The sequence below is a fragment of the Equus asinus genome, chromosome 3 (assembly GCF_041296235.1).
Source record: "Equus asinus isolate D_3611 breed Donkey chromosome 3, EquAss-T2T_v2, whole genome shotgun sequence".
Lineage (NCBI taxonomy): Eukaryota > Metazoa > Chordata > Mammalia > Perissodactyla > Equidae > Equus > Equus asinus.
In genome coordinates, this window is record NC_091792.1 from 14,159,921 (window position 1) to 14,176,003 (window position 16,083).

The following is a 16,083-nucleotide window of genomic DNA, read 5'->3' on the forward strand; positions in this document are numbered from 1 at the left end:
TTTTTCTTTTATAGATGAATCATAATCTCAGTTCTGGAAAACAAAAATTTTGGTGAACAAGAGGAAAAAGGGTCTGAGATTGAAGCCAGTAAAGCTATGTATGTTTTTAAAATGTATGGATTCACCTGATTTTTGTGACTTTCCCTTATTCTCTCATTTGCCAACAAACCCTTTACAGACTCATCTAGTTCAGAGTACCATGATTTTCTTGATCTTGAAATGGAAATAGGGTGTCTAGTTCTGACGTTCATTAGGAGCTCCAAAAATATTTGTTGAACAAGTGAATGAGAACACACCGTCAGTCTACACTTTTTAATGGGTGGGTCTGTCTTTGTTTCATCTCTTCAAGAACTCCCCATAAAACCTACAAATACTACATTCGAAAAGTAGCTGAACTGCTGTTTTACTCACTGCTCATAGCAATAACTTCTCAAACATGATATTTAAAGAATCTGCTTGTCTTACAGATAATGGAATTAAATGGCTCCAGGTTGAATTTTAGGGCAATAAAGCAGAAGCTCATGTTAAGGCTACTTTAGTGAGCTGAGAATGGAAGACTGACTCTTTATGGAGTGATAAAGAAAGGAATTTCACCTTTACAGACTCTAAGGGGAGTGGAAGGGGTCAGGTTGGGTATTAGGAGGAAATTCCTGAATGTATGGTTTTCACATTTTACTAGTATGACTTCACCTGCCACACATTCTTTAAAAATAAAGATCCTATGGATTTAACAGAATGTATTTGATGATTCCTCTATTGGTAGGCACTCAGGCTTTTTCTGTCTCTGAGTTATTGTTTCTATCAATGAACAACAGTACACACCATTTTAACATTTTGTAAAATATATTTAAAGAGGGTCTTTTGATAATACTTTTTTTCTTTGAAAATTTCCCTGTTTCTACTGGAGATAAAAGGAACATTTCATACTGATAAAGTGGCCAATCATAAAGAAAGACGTGAGACTCCTAAATGTGCACGTACCTCATGATATAGTCTTAACACATTAGCAAAAGCTGGCTGATGTAAAAGAGGAAACAGACCAATGAAAAACCATAGTGGGAGACTTCAACACACCTCCCTCACTAACTGATAATCCCAACAAACGTGAGACCATAGGCATGAGCTAAAGAAGAGAGAGCCATTGGTGCAAGATTGATGAGTGATAGGGAGGAATGTGCCACCTGTTTGTGCAGCTCATCTGTGCCCTCTGGACCTGCTCTCACTGATCCTGGATGCACTACTTCCATTTTATCATGAATTGTTTCTGGGACTGCCCAACATATGACTTGGTGCATGTGACAGCGCCCATCTCATGGTAGGCAGTTTTGACCACATGGTTGGTCTCCCCTGGGGCCCAGTAGCATGTCAGGAGCTTCATTTTGATGGTGAATAGTTCTCTGCTGCACATGACATGGGCTTGCTCCAGATATCCAGGGATATGCACTGCAACTCTTTAACTGGAATTTTCCAGAGGCTCCATACGACATCTTTACCTAATACAGATACTTGCAGTACAATGGGATTTTATGGGTCGTATGATCTAGGTGACAGAATTTCTCATACCTAGACCACTGGATCTTCTAGGTCATATGGTCCAAATGACAGGGCTGCTTGTATTGCAGCCTAGAACTGCTGCAGAGCCCCTTCTCGCTCTGGGACCCACTCAAAACTGGCAGCAGATTATTTCACCAATAAATTGGTCAAAACAGTATTCGCTAGAGCAGAATATAATGCCTCCCGGGCCCAAAGAGGTCTACCAGCTATCCTTTGTTAGTGGTAGGAGGTTCAAGGTTCAAAAATCTGTCATTTAGTTTGAAAGCTATGTCCTGGCATTTCCCAGAACCTAAGACCCCTAAAAACTTCACCAATGTGGCAGCCTCTAAATCCTTTTAAGTTTTGTCTCTGTCATCTCGCACCCTCTGGGGCACATGTGATTATGAAAGGAGAGTCCTTGCCAGTTTTTTTACTTATCAGATCGAAGTCATTTAATGTCATAAGTATAATGACCAAAATGACCTTCTGTGGAATATCCAGATAGTTCACATCCCTTGGGACTATATTGTAAGGTAATAGGAAAATTAACATAATCTTGGTTAAAACAGTGGCATGTATACTGTTGTTGTCTTGCTGCTGATTCTCCTTTTTAGTAGGCATTGAAAACGGTGCGTTTGCCTGATCTATAGCTGCATACAGTGCACCAGAGCTGGGGCAGTCTGCTCCAGGACAGATACCACAGCCAGCACAGCAGCAGCGCTTGGGGCTATGACTTAAGTTCATGGTAGTCCACTGTCATTCACTGTGATCCATCCAGGCTTGGCAGGAGTTCGACTGGTCAATTAAATGGGGATATGATGGGCACAGTTACATCACTGAAATCTTTGAGAGCGGCGCTAATCTCCGTTGTTCACCCTGGGGAGCAATACTGTTTTTGATTTACTTTCTTGGCTGCTGGTGGTGGGGGTGGTAGGGCAATGTCAAAGGCTTCCACTAGGTTTTTCCTCCTACAGCAGATCTTGTTCTACAGGTTAAGGAACCAATATAAGGATTTGGCATTTTTGCATTTCAAACTGAAATTCCCTTACGTATTTTTAAAAATTGAAGTATAATTTGCATGCAATTATTTTATCTTTTTAATGTACACTATTCTATGACTTTTAACAAATGTATAAAGTCAAGTAACTGCAACCTGAATCAAGATAAAGAACATTTCTATCATCCAAAAAAGTCTCTCATCCTTTGCATTCAATTATCTAAATTTAACTAGCCCCTAGCAACCACTTGCCTTTTCTCTATCCTTATAGCTTTGTCTTTTCTGGAATTTCATGTACATGGAATCATACAGTATATAGTCTTCTCTGCCTGGCTTCTTTCACTTAGCGTAATCCTTTTGAATTTGGTCCTTGTTGTTGGATGTATCAATAGTTAATTCCTTTTTATTGCTGAGTTATACTCAATTGGATAGCTTTACCACAAATTTTTTTTTGTGTGTGAGGAAGATTGGCCCTGAGATAAGATCTGTGCCAACCTTCCTCTATTTTGTGTGTGAGACGCTGCCTCAGCATGGCTTGATGAGTGGTGCATATGTCTGCACCCAGGATCCAAACCTGCAAACCCCAGGCCACCAAAGCAGAGTCTGCAAACTTAACCACTACATCACAAGGCCTGCCCACCGCAAAGTTTTAATTATTCACTAGTTGATAAACTTTGGAATTGTTTCCAGTTTTTGGTTATTTTGAATTAAGCTGCTATGAACATTCCTGCACAAGTCTTTTTTAAGGTGGAGTTCATTTTATTTTTCAATTCTTTCTTGGAGGTGTCCTGCCTTTAGTGCCCTGTCTATGAAATCTTTGTCTCACCTAACCCAGGGCACAAACATCTTCTTCTATGTTTCATTCTAGAAGTTTTATAGATTTAGCTCTTAAATTTAAGTCTATGATGCATTATGAGTTAATTTTTATACATAGTATAAGGAGAAAGCTCCTATTTTCAGTACTTGGCTATCTCATTGTTCCAGAACCATTTGTTTGAAGTATTTTCCTTTACCCATTGAACTATGTTGCCACTTTGGTCAAAATAAGGTGACCATATATGTGTGCATCTACTTCTGGCATCTCTATTCTTTTGCATTTATTTATGTGTCTATCCTTAGCACAGTGCCACACTCTCCTGGTTGTTGGAATTTATAATGTCTTCAAATAAGGTAGTACAAGTCCTGAAACTTGGTTCTTCTTTTAAAAATTGTTTCGGGTTTAGAAATTAGTCTTTAGTCAAACTAGCATGCATAGCACTGGTGTCCTGACTCATACCAAACCATAGGAGAAGGCAAGCATGCTTTGGTAGATTGGAAAAAATCCACAGAGCTCTTTTTGGCATAATGATTCATAATGAAATAAAGGGCTAAGCAGTGATACATATCTTTTCACTGATTTCATAGATATTTTACCCAAATGCTAATAAGTGGAAGGCTAGTTTTCCGTCGCCCTCCTCAATCCCACCTCCTGGATCCAAAGAGATCTTTTCAATTCTCACTCCAAGGACCTGATAAGGGGAAACCAGATGGAATAAAATGAGCGACAGCTTGGGGCAGAGCGAAAATGGGGGAAAGAGCAGATCCCTGGGTGGCGGACAAAGAGGTTGGAGAGACTCAGGGGACTGGGAAGTTAGGGAGGGAGAAAGAAAGGCCGTAAGCAGGGCTCCTTGTGCAAACGCAGGGTGAACTCTCAGTGGACTCCCACGCGGGGCCACACCACTGTCCGGACCCAGTGTCCAGACCGGACTTGGAGCTGCTTTGGCTGATGGTTGGAGTTTCTCAGTAATGGGCTGGACTAGATTTCTCTTTCAAACTTCTATGACAGAGCAGAAGGTTTACATGTTTAAAGGACAAAAAAATGTGCTATAACTATCTTTGTTTCTGAAACAGCATTAATGCAATGTGAGCAAAAAAAAAAAAAAAAAAAGAAGGGCTTTCACAGGCTGTCTGGACATTTTACAGTAAATATTTAAATTATTATCTAAAATCTAACTGGTTTTATATCAAGCTCTGCAATGTTTAGCAATTTAAAAGACTATTTTTAATAATTAAACGGTGAGTAACCATGTTGATTTAGCTGTTTTTCATTAAGTCATATTTGGAGCATGTGTACATCAAATTTAGGAACAATCATATGAATACTTGCTGAAAAATAGGATAACCCAAATCAGTGAATCTGATTCATTTTTAATGGTTTAATGATTTAATGATAATCATTGTTTTGCTACAGAGTAACTAGGCATAACTGGAGGACAGTGTACATAAACGACCCATAGTGAGTCCATTCAACACAAACCAAATCATCAGAGAGTTGTTCTTTCTTCACTTTGTTAACTTTCCTGTGTCATATTGACATTGTTTGCTAATACCACACTGTTTCATCCTTGCGTTCCATTAACTTACGTTCCATAATGTGCTTACATTAACACACGTATAAAATTAAATGTCTGTATCTTGAAAGATCCGAATGGCAATGGTTCTCTGGTTCTCAAACCTTAAACCTTTCAAGTGAAATACCCTGAGAGTTCTCGAGCTTCTCTTCCTTTCTATTACCTGGCTGGAAAACTGGAGGCAGAAGAGACACTTTGGCCGTGAGGCTGTGACCAGACTTTGGAATCTCAGATGTTGAAAGGGAAATAACAAAGCACTAGGATGGTGGCCACGGGATCCCTGACATTTGGGAGGAGGAAGAGAAGACTAAAAAGAGAGGAGTTGAGTTTAAGGGTGATTTAAGTGAAGAACATGGATGGGGAACGCAATTGTTCTTTCTGACCCAGCTCTCTCTTGGGGGTCAGTCTTGGGCACAATAAAACTGCATGGGCTTGTAAGGGATTCTCTCGTCTACTAACTGCACCTAGAAGCCTTTTTACATGACAAAAACTCTGCCATTCCACTAGTGAGAATAAAGGGCTTAAAAATATAAATATTTGAGATAGTTAGATTGGTCTAAATATATTACAGTCAACCTATAAAAGGGGATCTCAGAAACTTTCTTCTTTTGATTAGAGACATCAGTTCCAAAATAGGCACGAGTTGAAAGGTGGGCAGGGTTGAGGGCAAATCTCAGAAAGGAAAAGGGAGGAGGAAGCGGAGGCCTGAGACACAAGGAGCTACCCTGATGTTTCAGAACCCCACGGTGTTTGCGAGGACACAGTGCTTTCCAGCGCATGCTCATCTGTTCTGGCAGTTGACTGAAAGAGAGGAGGTACCATCCCAGTTTACACAGGACGGAATGGCGACTTAAAGAGGTCAAATGACTCGCCAGTCATCACAGCAATGGTAACTGGTCGGGCTATAAGAAGCTCAAGCTCAGGCATCATCCTCTAAATCTCATTCATCCATCATTCTGCTGCTTCTCCCTCTTCAACTGTACGATTCTTGAAAAGACCTCATTTGCAAGAGACTGTATCAGCAAGCTTCACAGCGCACTAAAAATTACATTCTAGTGTTCAGCTATTAAACTTTTTCAAGACAAAAAGATATTTTAAGTTGTTATTTTCTCGTTCAATTTAGCAAGACATAAAAAGCCACATTCCATTGACTGCATGGGGGAAACACGCTAGCCAAGAATATTTATTTATGCACAAGATTTTTAAAAATTCACTTTTCTAATCTACAACGATGGTTTAATAATTGTTCATAATTCTGTTTCTATGTATAATGTCATATTTTTTATGGAAAAATGATTTAAAGTTCCTTCTTTTCATCATTCTAAGAATTAAAAAAGCCTTTGACCTTTGCTCAAAATAATTTTCTCTTCAGATTAAGATATGAATGGCATTAATTATGAAGACAATGTTATATTTAACGCCCACTGCCTAAAGCAGAATTCTCAGAAAGTTCAGAATTAAACAGGGCAAGATGTCGTTTGAGATGATTTTTCTCCTCTGGTTGCTCACACAATTTGACTTCAATGTTGCCATCACTGAAGGCTTCTCCTTTGGTCTCCTCTACTGGGTTCTCTCTCCGGGAAAACACTGCTTTCTTCTGCATCATTGTAATTCCCGAATTTCCACGCCTTCGTGCTGGAGATAAGGTTTTTTTTACTATGCAATAACAAACTGCAGATACAAAATTTTTTTTGAAGTTTTCATTCATAAATGCATAAACAATGGGATTACAGATGGAATTGGAAAATCCAATTATTTGCACTATAGCAAAAATCATCTTGATTGTGACATCATCATACTGCTTTTCAAAATTGCCTGAAATAAAAAGTGATACTTTAGAATGTATATTTGTTTTAATGAGCATAAAATAAAATTCCTGTTTATCCTCTGTCTTTAGCGAACACTTATACTTGGACAAATGATTAAGGTGTGAAAAATTCTCAAGACCGCTTTGGGTAAGGCCGTCTGATGTCTGAAGAAAAACCACCTTTGTGATGAATCTTCATTCTTAGGGAATCTAGGCTTACAAGCACAGCCCAGTGCCAGGCACATGTTAGGGGACTCAGTACATTTCAACTTGATTCCAAGCTTCATGTACACTGGAAGCAGCGGCTCTCTTCAAATGTTCTTGTGTTAGAGAAACACAACCATCTGAGAAGCATGTTATGTCTCAGGTTATCAGAGAGAGGACACTGAGGATCTGGCTGAAATCCTAGGTGTTATCAAATTCATGTGGTTCAAGTCAAGGGTCCTAAATAGGAACACTCATAGGATGTCACACCTCTCCCAATGTTTAAATAACTCAGGGAGAATATAAGGGGCAGCATGAGACAAGAATCTCCAAAGCTTTTCTTTATCTTCTGTAATTATGAAAGATTTAGTCATAGTCATACATAATTATCTGCCAATAATGATCTGGTGGCACTGAAAACATGAAAGAAACCTACTAAACATTTGATTACCCAAGTGAATAGCAACAAACTTCAATGATTCATTGACCATTCTAGCAGGAAATGAACTACAACTTCCATCAAATGAGAATGGTAAACACTCACTGTATTCAATCATCATGTGAACGACGTGGAAAGGTGCCCAGCACACAGCAAAGAGAGCCACCACTGTCACCATCATAATGACAGCTCGCTTCTTCTTTCTGGACTCATAAGGATATACATTGTATTGGTTAACTTCTCCTTGGCAAATGTGGCAAATTGATAGCAAAGCTATTAAATAAACTTTGAGCCTAAATCTCTCAACCATAATTTCTCAAATATTAGTGAAGCTCACGATAAGTTAATTGTGGGCTGTTTATCATCTTTTCCCATTGCTATTACCCTCATCCATGTATTTATCATATTATAAACATCCTTATGATGTATGCTCTGATCATGGGTCTAGTGCTAGATGCTTGGCATGGATTTTGTTATTAATCTTCCCAACAAGACATTTGACAGATGCAGAAACTGAGGCACAGAGCAGGCTAAGTAATTTGCAAAGTCAGATGGCTAGTAAGAGATTTAAACTAATTAGGGCTAGTTTGGATTTAAACGTAGGCAGTCTAACTTCAGTGCCTAAGTTCTTATTCATTTTATATTGAAGAGCACCCATGCTTGAGACAGAAAACTACGGGACTCCCTCAGGATAGAATTAAAATGTAATCCTTTACTATTTATTTAAATAATATGATTAACCAGGGATTCAAACTAGTTTTCTCCATTACTCCTGTAAAGGAGATTAACATCTGCAAGAGGTTTACACGTTTGCATGGTGCTTTAAGTTTATAAAAATTCAAATTCATTATTTCTCATTTCAACACGGTAGGCCTTTTCCCGGAGGAGGTGGGAGAGCCAAATCAGCCCCAAGGCGAAAGACAGTCAGACCCTGTACCCTGAGAGGGAGGGTTTCTCTACAGACACTGGGCACTAGAGGTCGCTGCACACTTGAAGAAATGATAAAAGTCTCATCAAACGCCTAGACCTCTTGTAAGGTTTTGTTTTCGTTTTTAATAGGCATTCAGCATAGATTATAAAATAAACCATTGGGACTACAAGGACCATGGCAGTCAATTGTGTTTTGAAATTTCTATTAATGCATATGATCAGAAAGCAAAGCTCTTAGGTAAAAATAAAATATATCAATAATAATAAATTTAAAGTAAATAATATACTCTGTATTCCAAAAGATTTTCATACACATCATCTCACGTATTTCAGCATCATCCTTGGGTGGGAGGAAGTAAGGATGGCTATTATGCTCCCTGGTACACATGAGGAAAGCAGGGGCCTCGGGAGCAAGGAGACTGATCCACATCATGTGGCTGTTGAGTGGCAGAGAGAGGAGAGCACCCAGGACCACTGGGTCTTGACATCAGCCCACAGCTCTTCCTACCACGTCTTATTGACATATAGATAAAAATGTAACAATTTTCTAAATTCCAAGTGTCTATCTATACTGGTGGCTTCCCTTTGAGTGGGGAGCTTGTAATCTTGCTGCTTTTTCCTGCCATAGTAAAATCTCGGAAGTTTAAAGTCAGCCTATGTGCTGAACGTAACTTACAAATGACACTTTGACTAAATTGCCCAATTATCCTCAAATCCCTGGCCGCTGTCTCTTCCAGCGCAACTAATTAAAAACATTTGAAACAGAGATGAATATTTCATTAAACAGACCTGGCTATTTTGGACATTTCTTTTCCATGAATAGTTCGAAGCACCGAGCCATCTCCCACTCTTTTCTTTATCCAAAGTTCATAACCGATTTTACTGTACAGGATAAGCATCACCGTAAGAGGCAGGAGGAAGAGGATGACAAGGATGAAAGTAGTGTAGATTTTCTGGTGTGCAGGGCTGGCCCACTCTTCCAAGCAGCAGATGTGTTCTTTTTCATATAAGAAGTCATACTTAATCTTTAAAATAAGAATAATTCAGTTAGAAAGACCCACTAGTCCACGTCAAAAGAGCAGAAAGCAGCCAAGTACGATTGTAACGCAGGATTTGTCAGATCATTCCATATTTACCATGGGTACATATTTCAAATGAGATAAAATTTTGATTGTTCTTTTGTTGTGAAGCGATTCTTTGACTTTACTACTTTAAATTCTTAAGAATTTTATGCTTTCTTTGATTTTAAATGGAATTGAGGTCCATAGGCTGTTCAATTTTTTGTCTCTTTCAACTTTTATACTATAATTGTAAGTTTTCCAACTGGGCAAGAGAGCACTACAATGACCAGATTCGGAGTGAAAAAATATTCTGTACGGCATGCCAGCTAGTTTAGTGTTACACTATTTTGCTTCCTCGCTTGTTTAAAAGACAAATTTTGACAAGGGATCAGAGTTCTTCCAACTGTTAGGTACTGCAAGTCTGCATTTTGTTACGGCGGTTTCAGGGTGCAGGAATCAGGCTGCTGGCAAAGATTTCAGAAAGGCAACTGGTAGCTTTTCGATGATGAGATGAATGAGAAATTGGGATTCAAGCTATTGCCAATCTACAAAGGATAGCTTATCTACAAAATATTCAGACTCAATTACAAGCCTTGGAGGTATATATATTACAGAATGGCAATGCCTGTTTATTAATACTATTTCTGACAGGCTCATCTTATGAGTTCAAAAAATTATTAATAACAATATTAATAATAACAGCAAATGCTAGTAAAGGACAAACTAAACATTTAAAGTAGATTCAAAAGTCATTTCTCTAGATAACAGGAATAAAACTTAGAGAGTTTATCAAAACTATTTTCATTTTAGTCACTTTAAAGATTTCCTGATGAAGAATTTTAGACATATTTCTGCCTCCATTCTCAGTAAAGTTTATCACTAATCTTCAAAGTCAGTTGAATGGGGGTAAAAAAGCTTTCTGGTATATGCATCAAAGGTATGAAAATTCAAGTTCTGATGTAGGGGTTATTTATAGATACAACTGGGAATGAAAACATGTACTGAATAATAATTTCAAGATCCAAACTCTCCGGGAATAGGATGTTAAAGTGAAATTCATTCTGACTTCCTGCAGGCAGAGCCCTCAAGGGCCAACAAGCATTGGGGCCACATATTGACACACGTCAAAGCACAGGGCTAGACCGGGAGTCTCCCAACAGGTGCACATGGCCCTGGGACAAGCAAACGCTTTCTGAGGACATGTCCAGACGGCTATATGGGAATCAATTTCAGATCTTCTATTTCTAGATGTGCACTTCTCTAAAACTGCACTGCCTAAGAGAATACCTGCAGTTGGAGCGTCATGCTGGGTCAACATCCAACCTCAGGCATTTTCTTAGGCAGTGCCTTTTTCCTAATCACTCTTCTTCCAATTTACATAAGTTATGTCTCTCACCCAGCCCCAATCTTACTATGGGGCACCAAAGAAAGAGATGGTTCAAATTACTGATGTCAGGACGCCGCCGTGATGAAGGCACCAAAAATCTGTCGGCTTTGTGCCTTTCGCTGTATTAAATATATTTCTATTTAGGGTAAAAGTTGGCATTAGAAAAGAGATATTTTTGACAGGTGTTCAGATGTTGTGAATTCACATTTTTCATACAGTGAAGGAGCAGAAGGGATCAGAATTTCAATTTAACCATCTCGTTGCTTCCATCCCCTGAAAATTGTCAAATGCATCACTCCTGAGAGACAGCTCAGTGAGAGCAAAGCAAAAAACAACGGTAGAAATGAAGTCAGTGGTGTTTTATTTCATCCAGGTGTGAAATTCAGGCTCTGTGCATGCTCGCACACACTCTAATAGAATTTAGGAGTGAGAAGGTGGCCGTGGGGATGGATATTAATACACTTATTTGACTTGAAGAATGAAATCATGTTTTTTCCTGACAGAAAGCAAATCTGATTTGGCTGATCTGTCTGACAGTGAGGACTGACTTTGCCAATTGGATTATATCCATTTTCTATGCATATGAGTGAGCTATATATTTAAAATATATTTAGAGCAAATGATAAAATAATTTTATTAAAACATGGACAAATCTCCTTGTGTCCTATGAACTAGAATTAGACCCCACAAATGGGAACTGGGTCAGGTCATTTATAAAAGCTCCATCAGTCTGTGTTTCCCGCTGGAGATAAGGACAGCCTCCCAGAAAGGAGCCAGCCACATACAGTTGTGTGTGGAAGCTGAAGCGTCTTCCTTGAGCAGCCAGCTGGAGAAGGGAACAGCAGTCAGAGGCCTCAGTGGTGTTATCTTTGAGAAACCCATGAAGTAAAGAGTGAACCATGGGCAGCAGTCACATGCAGAGGGCACCGACACCAGAGGACACCTGCCCCTTCCACCTCCCGCTCCCCTCAGCAGCTCCCCAAGAGCCAGAGGGCAGCCAACTGAATGGGGAGAGGAAAGAAAACACAAAAGTAAAGAAGCAGAGAAGGGACCATAGCCCTCTCCATATTGCAGGATTCTAGGCTCCAAAATGGCTCAAGCTGGGAGAAGGAAGATGTTTTAAATTGACTGAGAATATGGACTTATGTGATTGTGACCCTGGACTGGATATTTTAATAATGGAATGAACACTGCTCTGTGACCAGTCACTGTTCTTGTGACTGAAAGTGACCAGAGGAATGTTATTATCTGAATGACTGGAAGAGTTATAGGGCTCCTGCAAGGCTTCATCCATGGCATTTCATCAGAGGGCTGGAAAGTCCTCAGATCACATTTTTTTTTCCTTTTTTTCTTTGCTGAAGATTCGCCCTGAGCTAACATCTGTTGCCAATCTTTCTCTTTTTTCTTTTTCCTCCCCAAAGCCCCAGTACATAGTTGTATATCCTAGTTGTAGGTCATTACAGTTCCTCTATGTGGGATGCTGCCACACCATGGCCTGATGAGTGGTGTGTAGGTTTGCTCAGGATCCGAACCAGAGAACCCTGGGCCACCCCCTGGGCCACCTAAGCAGAGTGGGCGACTTAACCAATTGGCCATGGGGCTGGCCCCAGGAAAAAGTCTTTAAATAAATTATTCTATTCCACTTAAAAAACCTCCAGTGAAATAATTGAGATCATATAAATTTGCTATAATGCTTTTGCAGGAAGGAAAATAATTACACTTAAGAGGAATGGGAAAACATTTTAATAATTTGATTACCAGTCCCAGCCCCAAATCTACCTCAAGTCGTTGTACGTGCCACATGGGTGATCCTACGATGACTGCCACCAGCCAGACCACACCTGTAAAACGTTAAGATCATCAGAACACAACTCAGTGAAACAAAATACATCTGTGCGTAATTCTCTAACCATAAAGGCTCCCTATATTCATGGGGAGATGAATCTACTTGATTTAAAAAAAGCTTCCCGTCTCCTATGACTTTTTGAGTAGGAACTGCCTTGACTGCCTACTATCATCTTTGCTTCCAGATGTGGAGGCTCCCTCTGCCTCTTTCTTTTTTTAATGACCTCTCTCCTCCACATATTCCTTTCCTTACCCTCTTTCCACACCCAAGTGATGTTTTCAGATATGCTGATGGTAGAAGGATGTCAATTATTAAAAGTCAAGAGGTCTGTGAATTCTTTATAGGAAGGATGTGACATAAATTTGAAAACAGCTAACTAAAACTAACAATTCCCTCCTATTTTGGTTTATCTAGTCATTTCAAACTACTTAAAATGAGTTTGGCATTGCAAGGCTTTCAGGAGTTCTTTTTGTAATTCCGCTATCCCATGCCGGATAAACTCTTACTGCGGATGTTTACTCATTCTTCTCAAGTGAGACATTAGTAAAAATTACCTTCTGTGTTTATTCTACTAGTCGCTTCCTAAATGTCTGATTATTTAGCTATAATACATTCAGACCACTGTGAATGAAGCACATTAGGGTTTTAAATGACTCAATTATAGTTATTGGATAGAGAAATTCTTCCATGTTACTCTGCTAGGCTTTACCACACTGCCTTAAGTTAACCATTTATCATGAATTACATGCGCATCAGGTCTTGCTGACCCAGGAGTGGGTCAGCAAGCTGAAGATTCAGAAATGCCTAAAACTAAATTATGATGTGGGTGGAATTTGTCTTGTCAGCATCTCCAGTATCTGGTACCCAGTGCTCCCTCTGCAGCCTCCCACTATTGTGTACTCACCTCTGGGGCCACCTCTGGGCAGCACGCCTATTCTCTGCTTTTCTGAAAACACCTTTCCTGCCCCCTATCAAAGTCTACCTGCCCTAACAAGGGCATCTGAGCTTAGAGACCTCTTACCTCAGCATGACAGTTTACCAATCTAATGAATGTGAACGGGGCGACGCCACTAATAGGTTATCTTAGATCAGCTGAAAGTAGTGCTTGAAAGCTCAAGACTTAACTGAAGAAATAAATCTGAAATGAGAACTTTTCTGTACTGGGGTAGACCTAAAGGGGAGAAGGGGTGAGGGCAAGGGTAAATGGGGAGAGAACTGAAATCCTGAAATTACACCCCAATGCCTACAAGCTAGACAAGAAATTACTCCTCTTGTTTATAAATATAGTTCACTTTGAAGAAATTCTCTTTGTTCTATAACGAAGAATGGCATTAACTCTGCCACTGGTCCATCCCATGGCCGCACCTAGCATTGTGAAAGCCCTTCGGTTGGTGTATTGCCACTTCATTTTAAAAGGATGCACCAGGCCCTGGTGCCTTTCCACAGCAATGCAGGTCATAGTGAGAATTTCTGTCACGACAGCTGTAGACTGGACAAATGGCACCATCTTGCAAATGAAAGCACCTGCAACAAGGAAACAGGACAAGTTACACATCAAAAAGAATGAAAGCTTTCTCTGTCTCTTTTTAATTATTGCAGTTAATTAATTGAGTCTCTGTTTAAAATTTTATGAGTATAATTACATTATAGACCCAAAACAATTGAGAATGTTTGCATTGGTGATGTTTTCTCCCCCTAACTGGATTCTAAGTTCCTAAATTATATGTAATTATATATAAGACAATGAGAGGACAAGTAAGTATCTGACTACTGATAATAGGCAGACAAAAATCAGTGTGACTCTGGCTTGAGAAAGAGCAAAGTCAGCGTGAACTGGTCTTGCAGAGTCATTTTTGATTCTTTCTCCCCTCTTGGTTCCACATCAAATCATAAGTAAGGAATAATTCTCATCAGAGACTTCCAAATTTTTTCTTTTATCTTCTGTTCTCCTTTGACTTCCTGTCCAAGACTTTATATCTGGATTACACCATTCCACTGTTAACTGACTTCACTTTCTCTAATGCAAAGGTCTCGAACTGGTGGCCTCTGGGCAAGATTTGGCCTGCAAACATGCTTCATTTGGTTTACATAATATTTTTAAAATATCTGAACACGTTGCCAATGTTTTTAAATGTTTACGCTATCCGTCTGGCTCCCTCACCATTGGTATTTGTGAGGCCTGGTCTGCCATCTCTGCTCTTGAATCTGCCCTGCTGACTGCTACCAGATCAATTATTCTGAACTCTCAGAGAATCATAACTCAAGGGATATAAAAAGCTGGAAGAGACCTCATAAATCACGTAGTCCAAGCTCTCACCAAAGCAGAAATCCTCTCTTCACCTTCTCCCACAAAGGCTCTGCCACGCTCTGCTTCAACACCTCCTTGCTGACACACTCCCACCTCAGGCCTTCGCATGGCTTTTCCCTCTGCTTGGAATGTTCTTCCCAAGATAACTCTCTCACATCCCTCACTGAAGTCCTTGTGTCCCCTTTTCAATGAGCTGACCTACCCTGACAACCACAGTTGTCATGCAGCCTGCCACGTTCCCTTCCCACCTCCTCACCTCTCATTTTATATCTCTGTAACTCTTTCACACTCCAACATACTATATCATTTACTGATTTGTTTGTCTTATTGTTATTGATGGTTTCCCCACTCCTAATAGAATGTAAACACTCCAAGAGCAAAGACTTTTGTCTGCTTTCTTCACTGATGTATTCCAAGCATTCGGAACACACACAGAAGGTTCTCAACCAACATTCACTGAATTGAAGAGAATGAGTCACTAGGAGGCTTCAACCTCTAAAGATGCCTCTGTTCGACTCTGGAGAGGCTCTCATCGGAACAAGTGCTTTTCATGATTCCGCCCCCTTCCTCCAGTTTTGCTTTCTGAGAGTTCCAGAACTAACCAACTATCTTTTCCAAACAGCAGCTCTTCTTACATTTGAGAGAAGCTTTCATGTCACTTTTAAGTCATTTCTTGTTGCCCCATCTGTTCCTCATTTGATTGCTTTTCAGATCTTTCAACTCCCTGGATGCCTCCCGTTGCACTTTCTCTAGCTGGTAACTCTGTGATCCAGAAGGGAATCCACTGTGCTCAGGAGGCGGCAGAACGCTCAGGCTGAGGCAAAGACTGTAGGAATATACTGCCTGCCTGAGTCTGAACACCCTCTCCTGTGACCGTGACCACAATTTACTCAGCCTTTTGTGCTAGGATTTTCAAATGGTTGGTTTCTTTTGAACTTGAAATCGACTTGAAATGAATTGGGTCCATTTAACAGAAAATTTCTGTTAACCCAAGATTCCCTTAATTCCCATCCTGTGACTTAGAGAAAAAAATATTTTTAGAGATCAGTCTAGATGCTCCCTTTCCAGTCCTTCTTGGAAGCTCCAAATGGCAATCCAAGAGCCGATCCTACCCACTCTCCACCTCTGCTCCAGTTCCCCAAATCCCAACCCGAATCAAAGTTAAAGCCGTTCCCTGTCCA

The 16,083-nt window shown here is 39.9% G+C and overlaps 1 protein-coding gene across 1 annotated transcript in view; it reads right to left on the reverse strand.

The window, feature by feature from the left end:
• Positions 1–4,706: 4,706 nt before the first annotated feature.
• Positions 4,707–16,083, reverse strand: part of QRFPR (pyroglutamylated RFamide peptide receptor) — a 45,755-nt gene continuing 34,378 nt past the window's right edge. The window contains exons 2-6 of the mRNA XM_014866479.3: positions 13,960–14,118; positions 12,528–12,589; positions 9,090–9,325; positions 7,476–7,573; positions 4,707–6,735 (exon numbers count right to left, since the gene is read on the reverse strand). Of these exons, the coding sequence (XP_014721965.1) occupies positions 6,335–6,735; positions 7,476–7,573; positions 9,090–9,325; positions 12,528–12,589; positions 13,960–14,118 (956 nt within the window). The 3' untranslated portion in view covers positions 4,707–6,334. The remainder of the gene's footprint in view (positions 6,736–7,475; positions 7,574–9,089; positions 9,326–12,527; positions 12,590–13,959; positions 14,119–16,083) is intronic.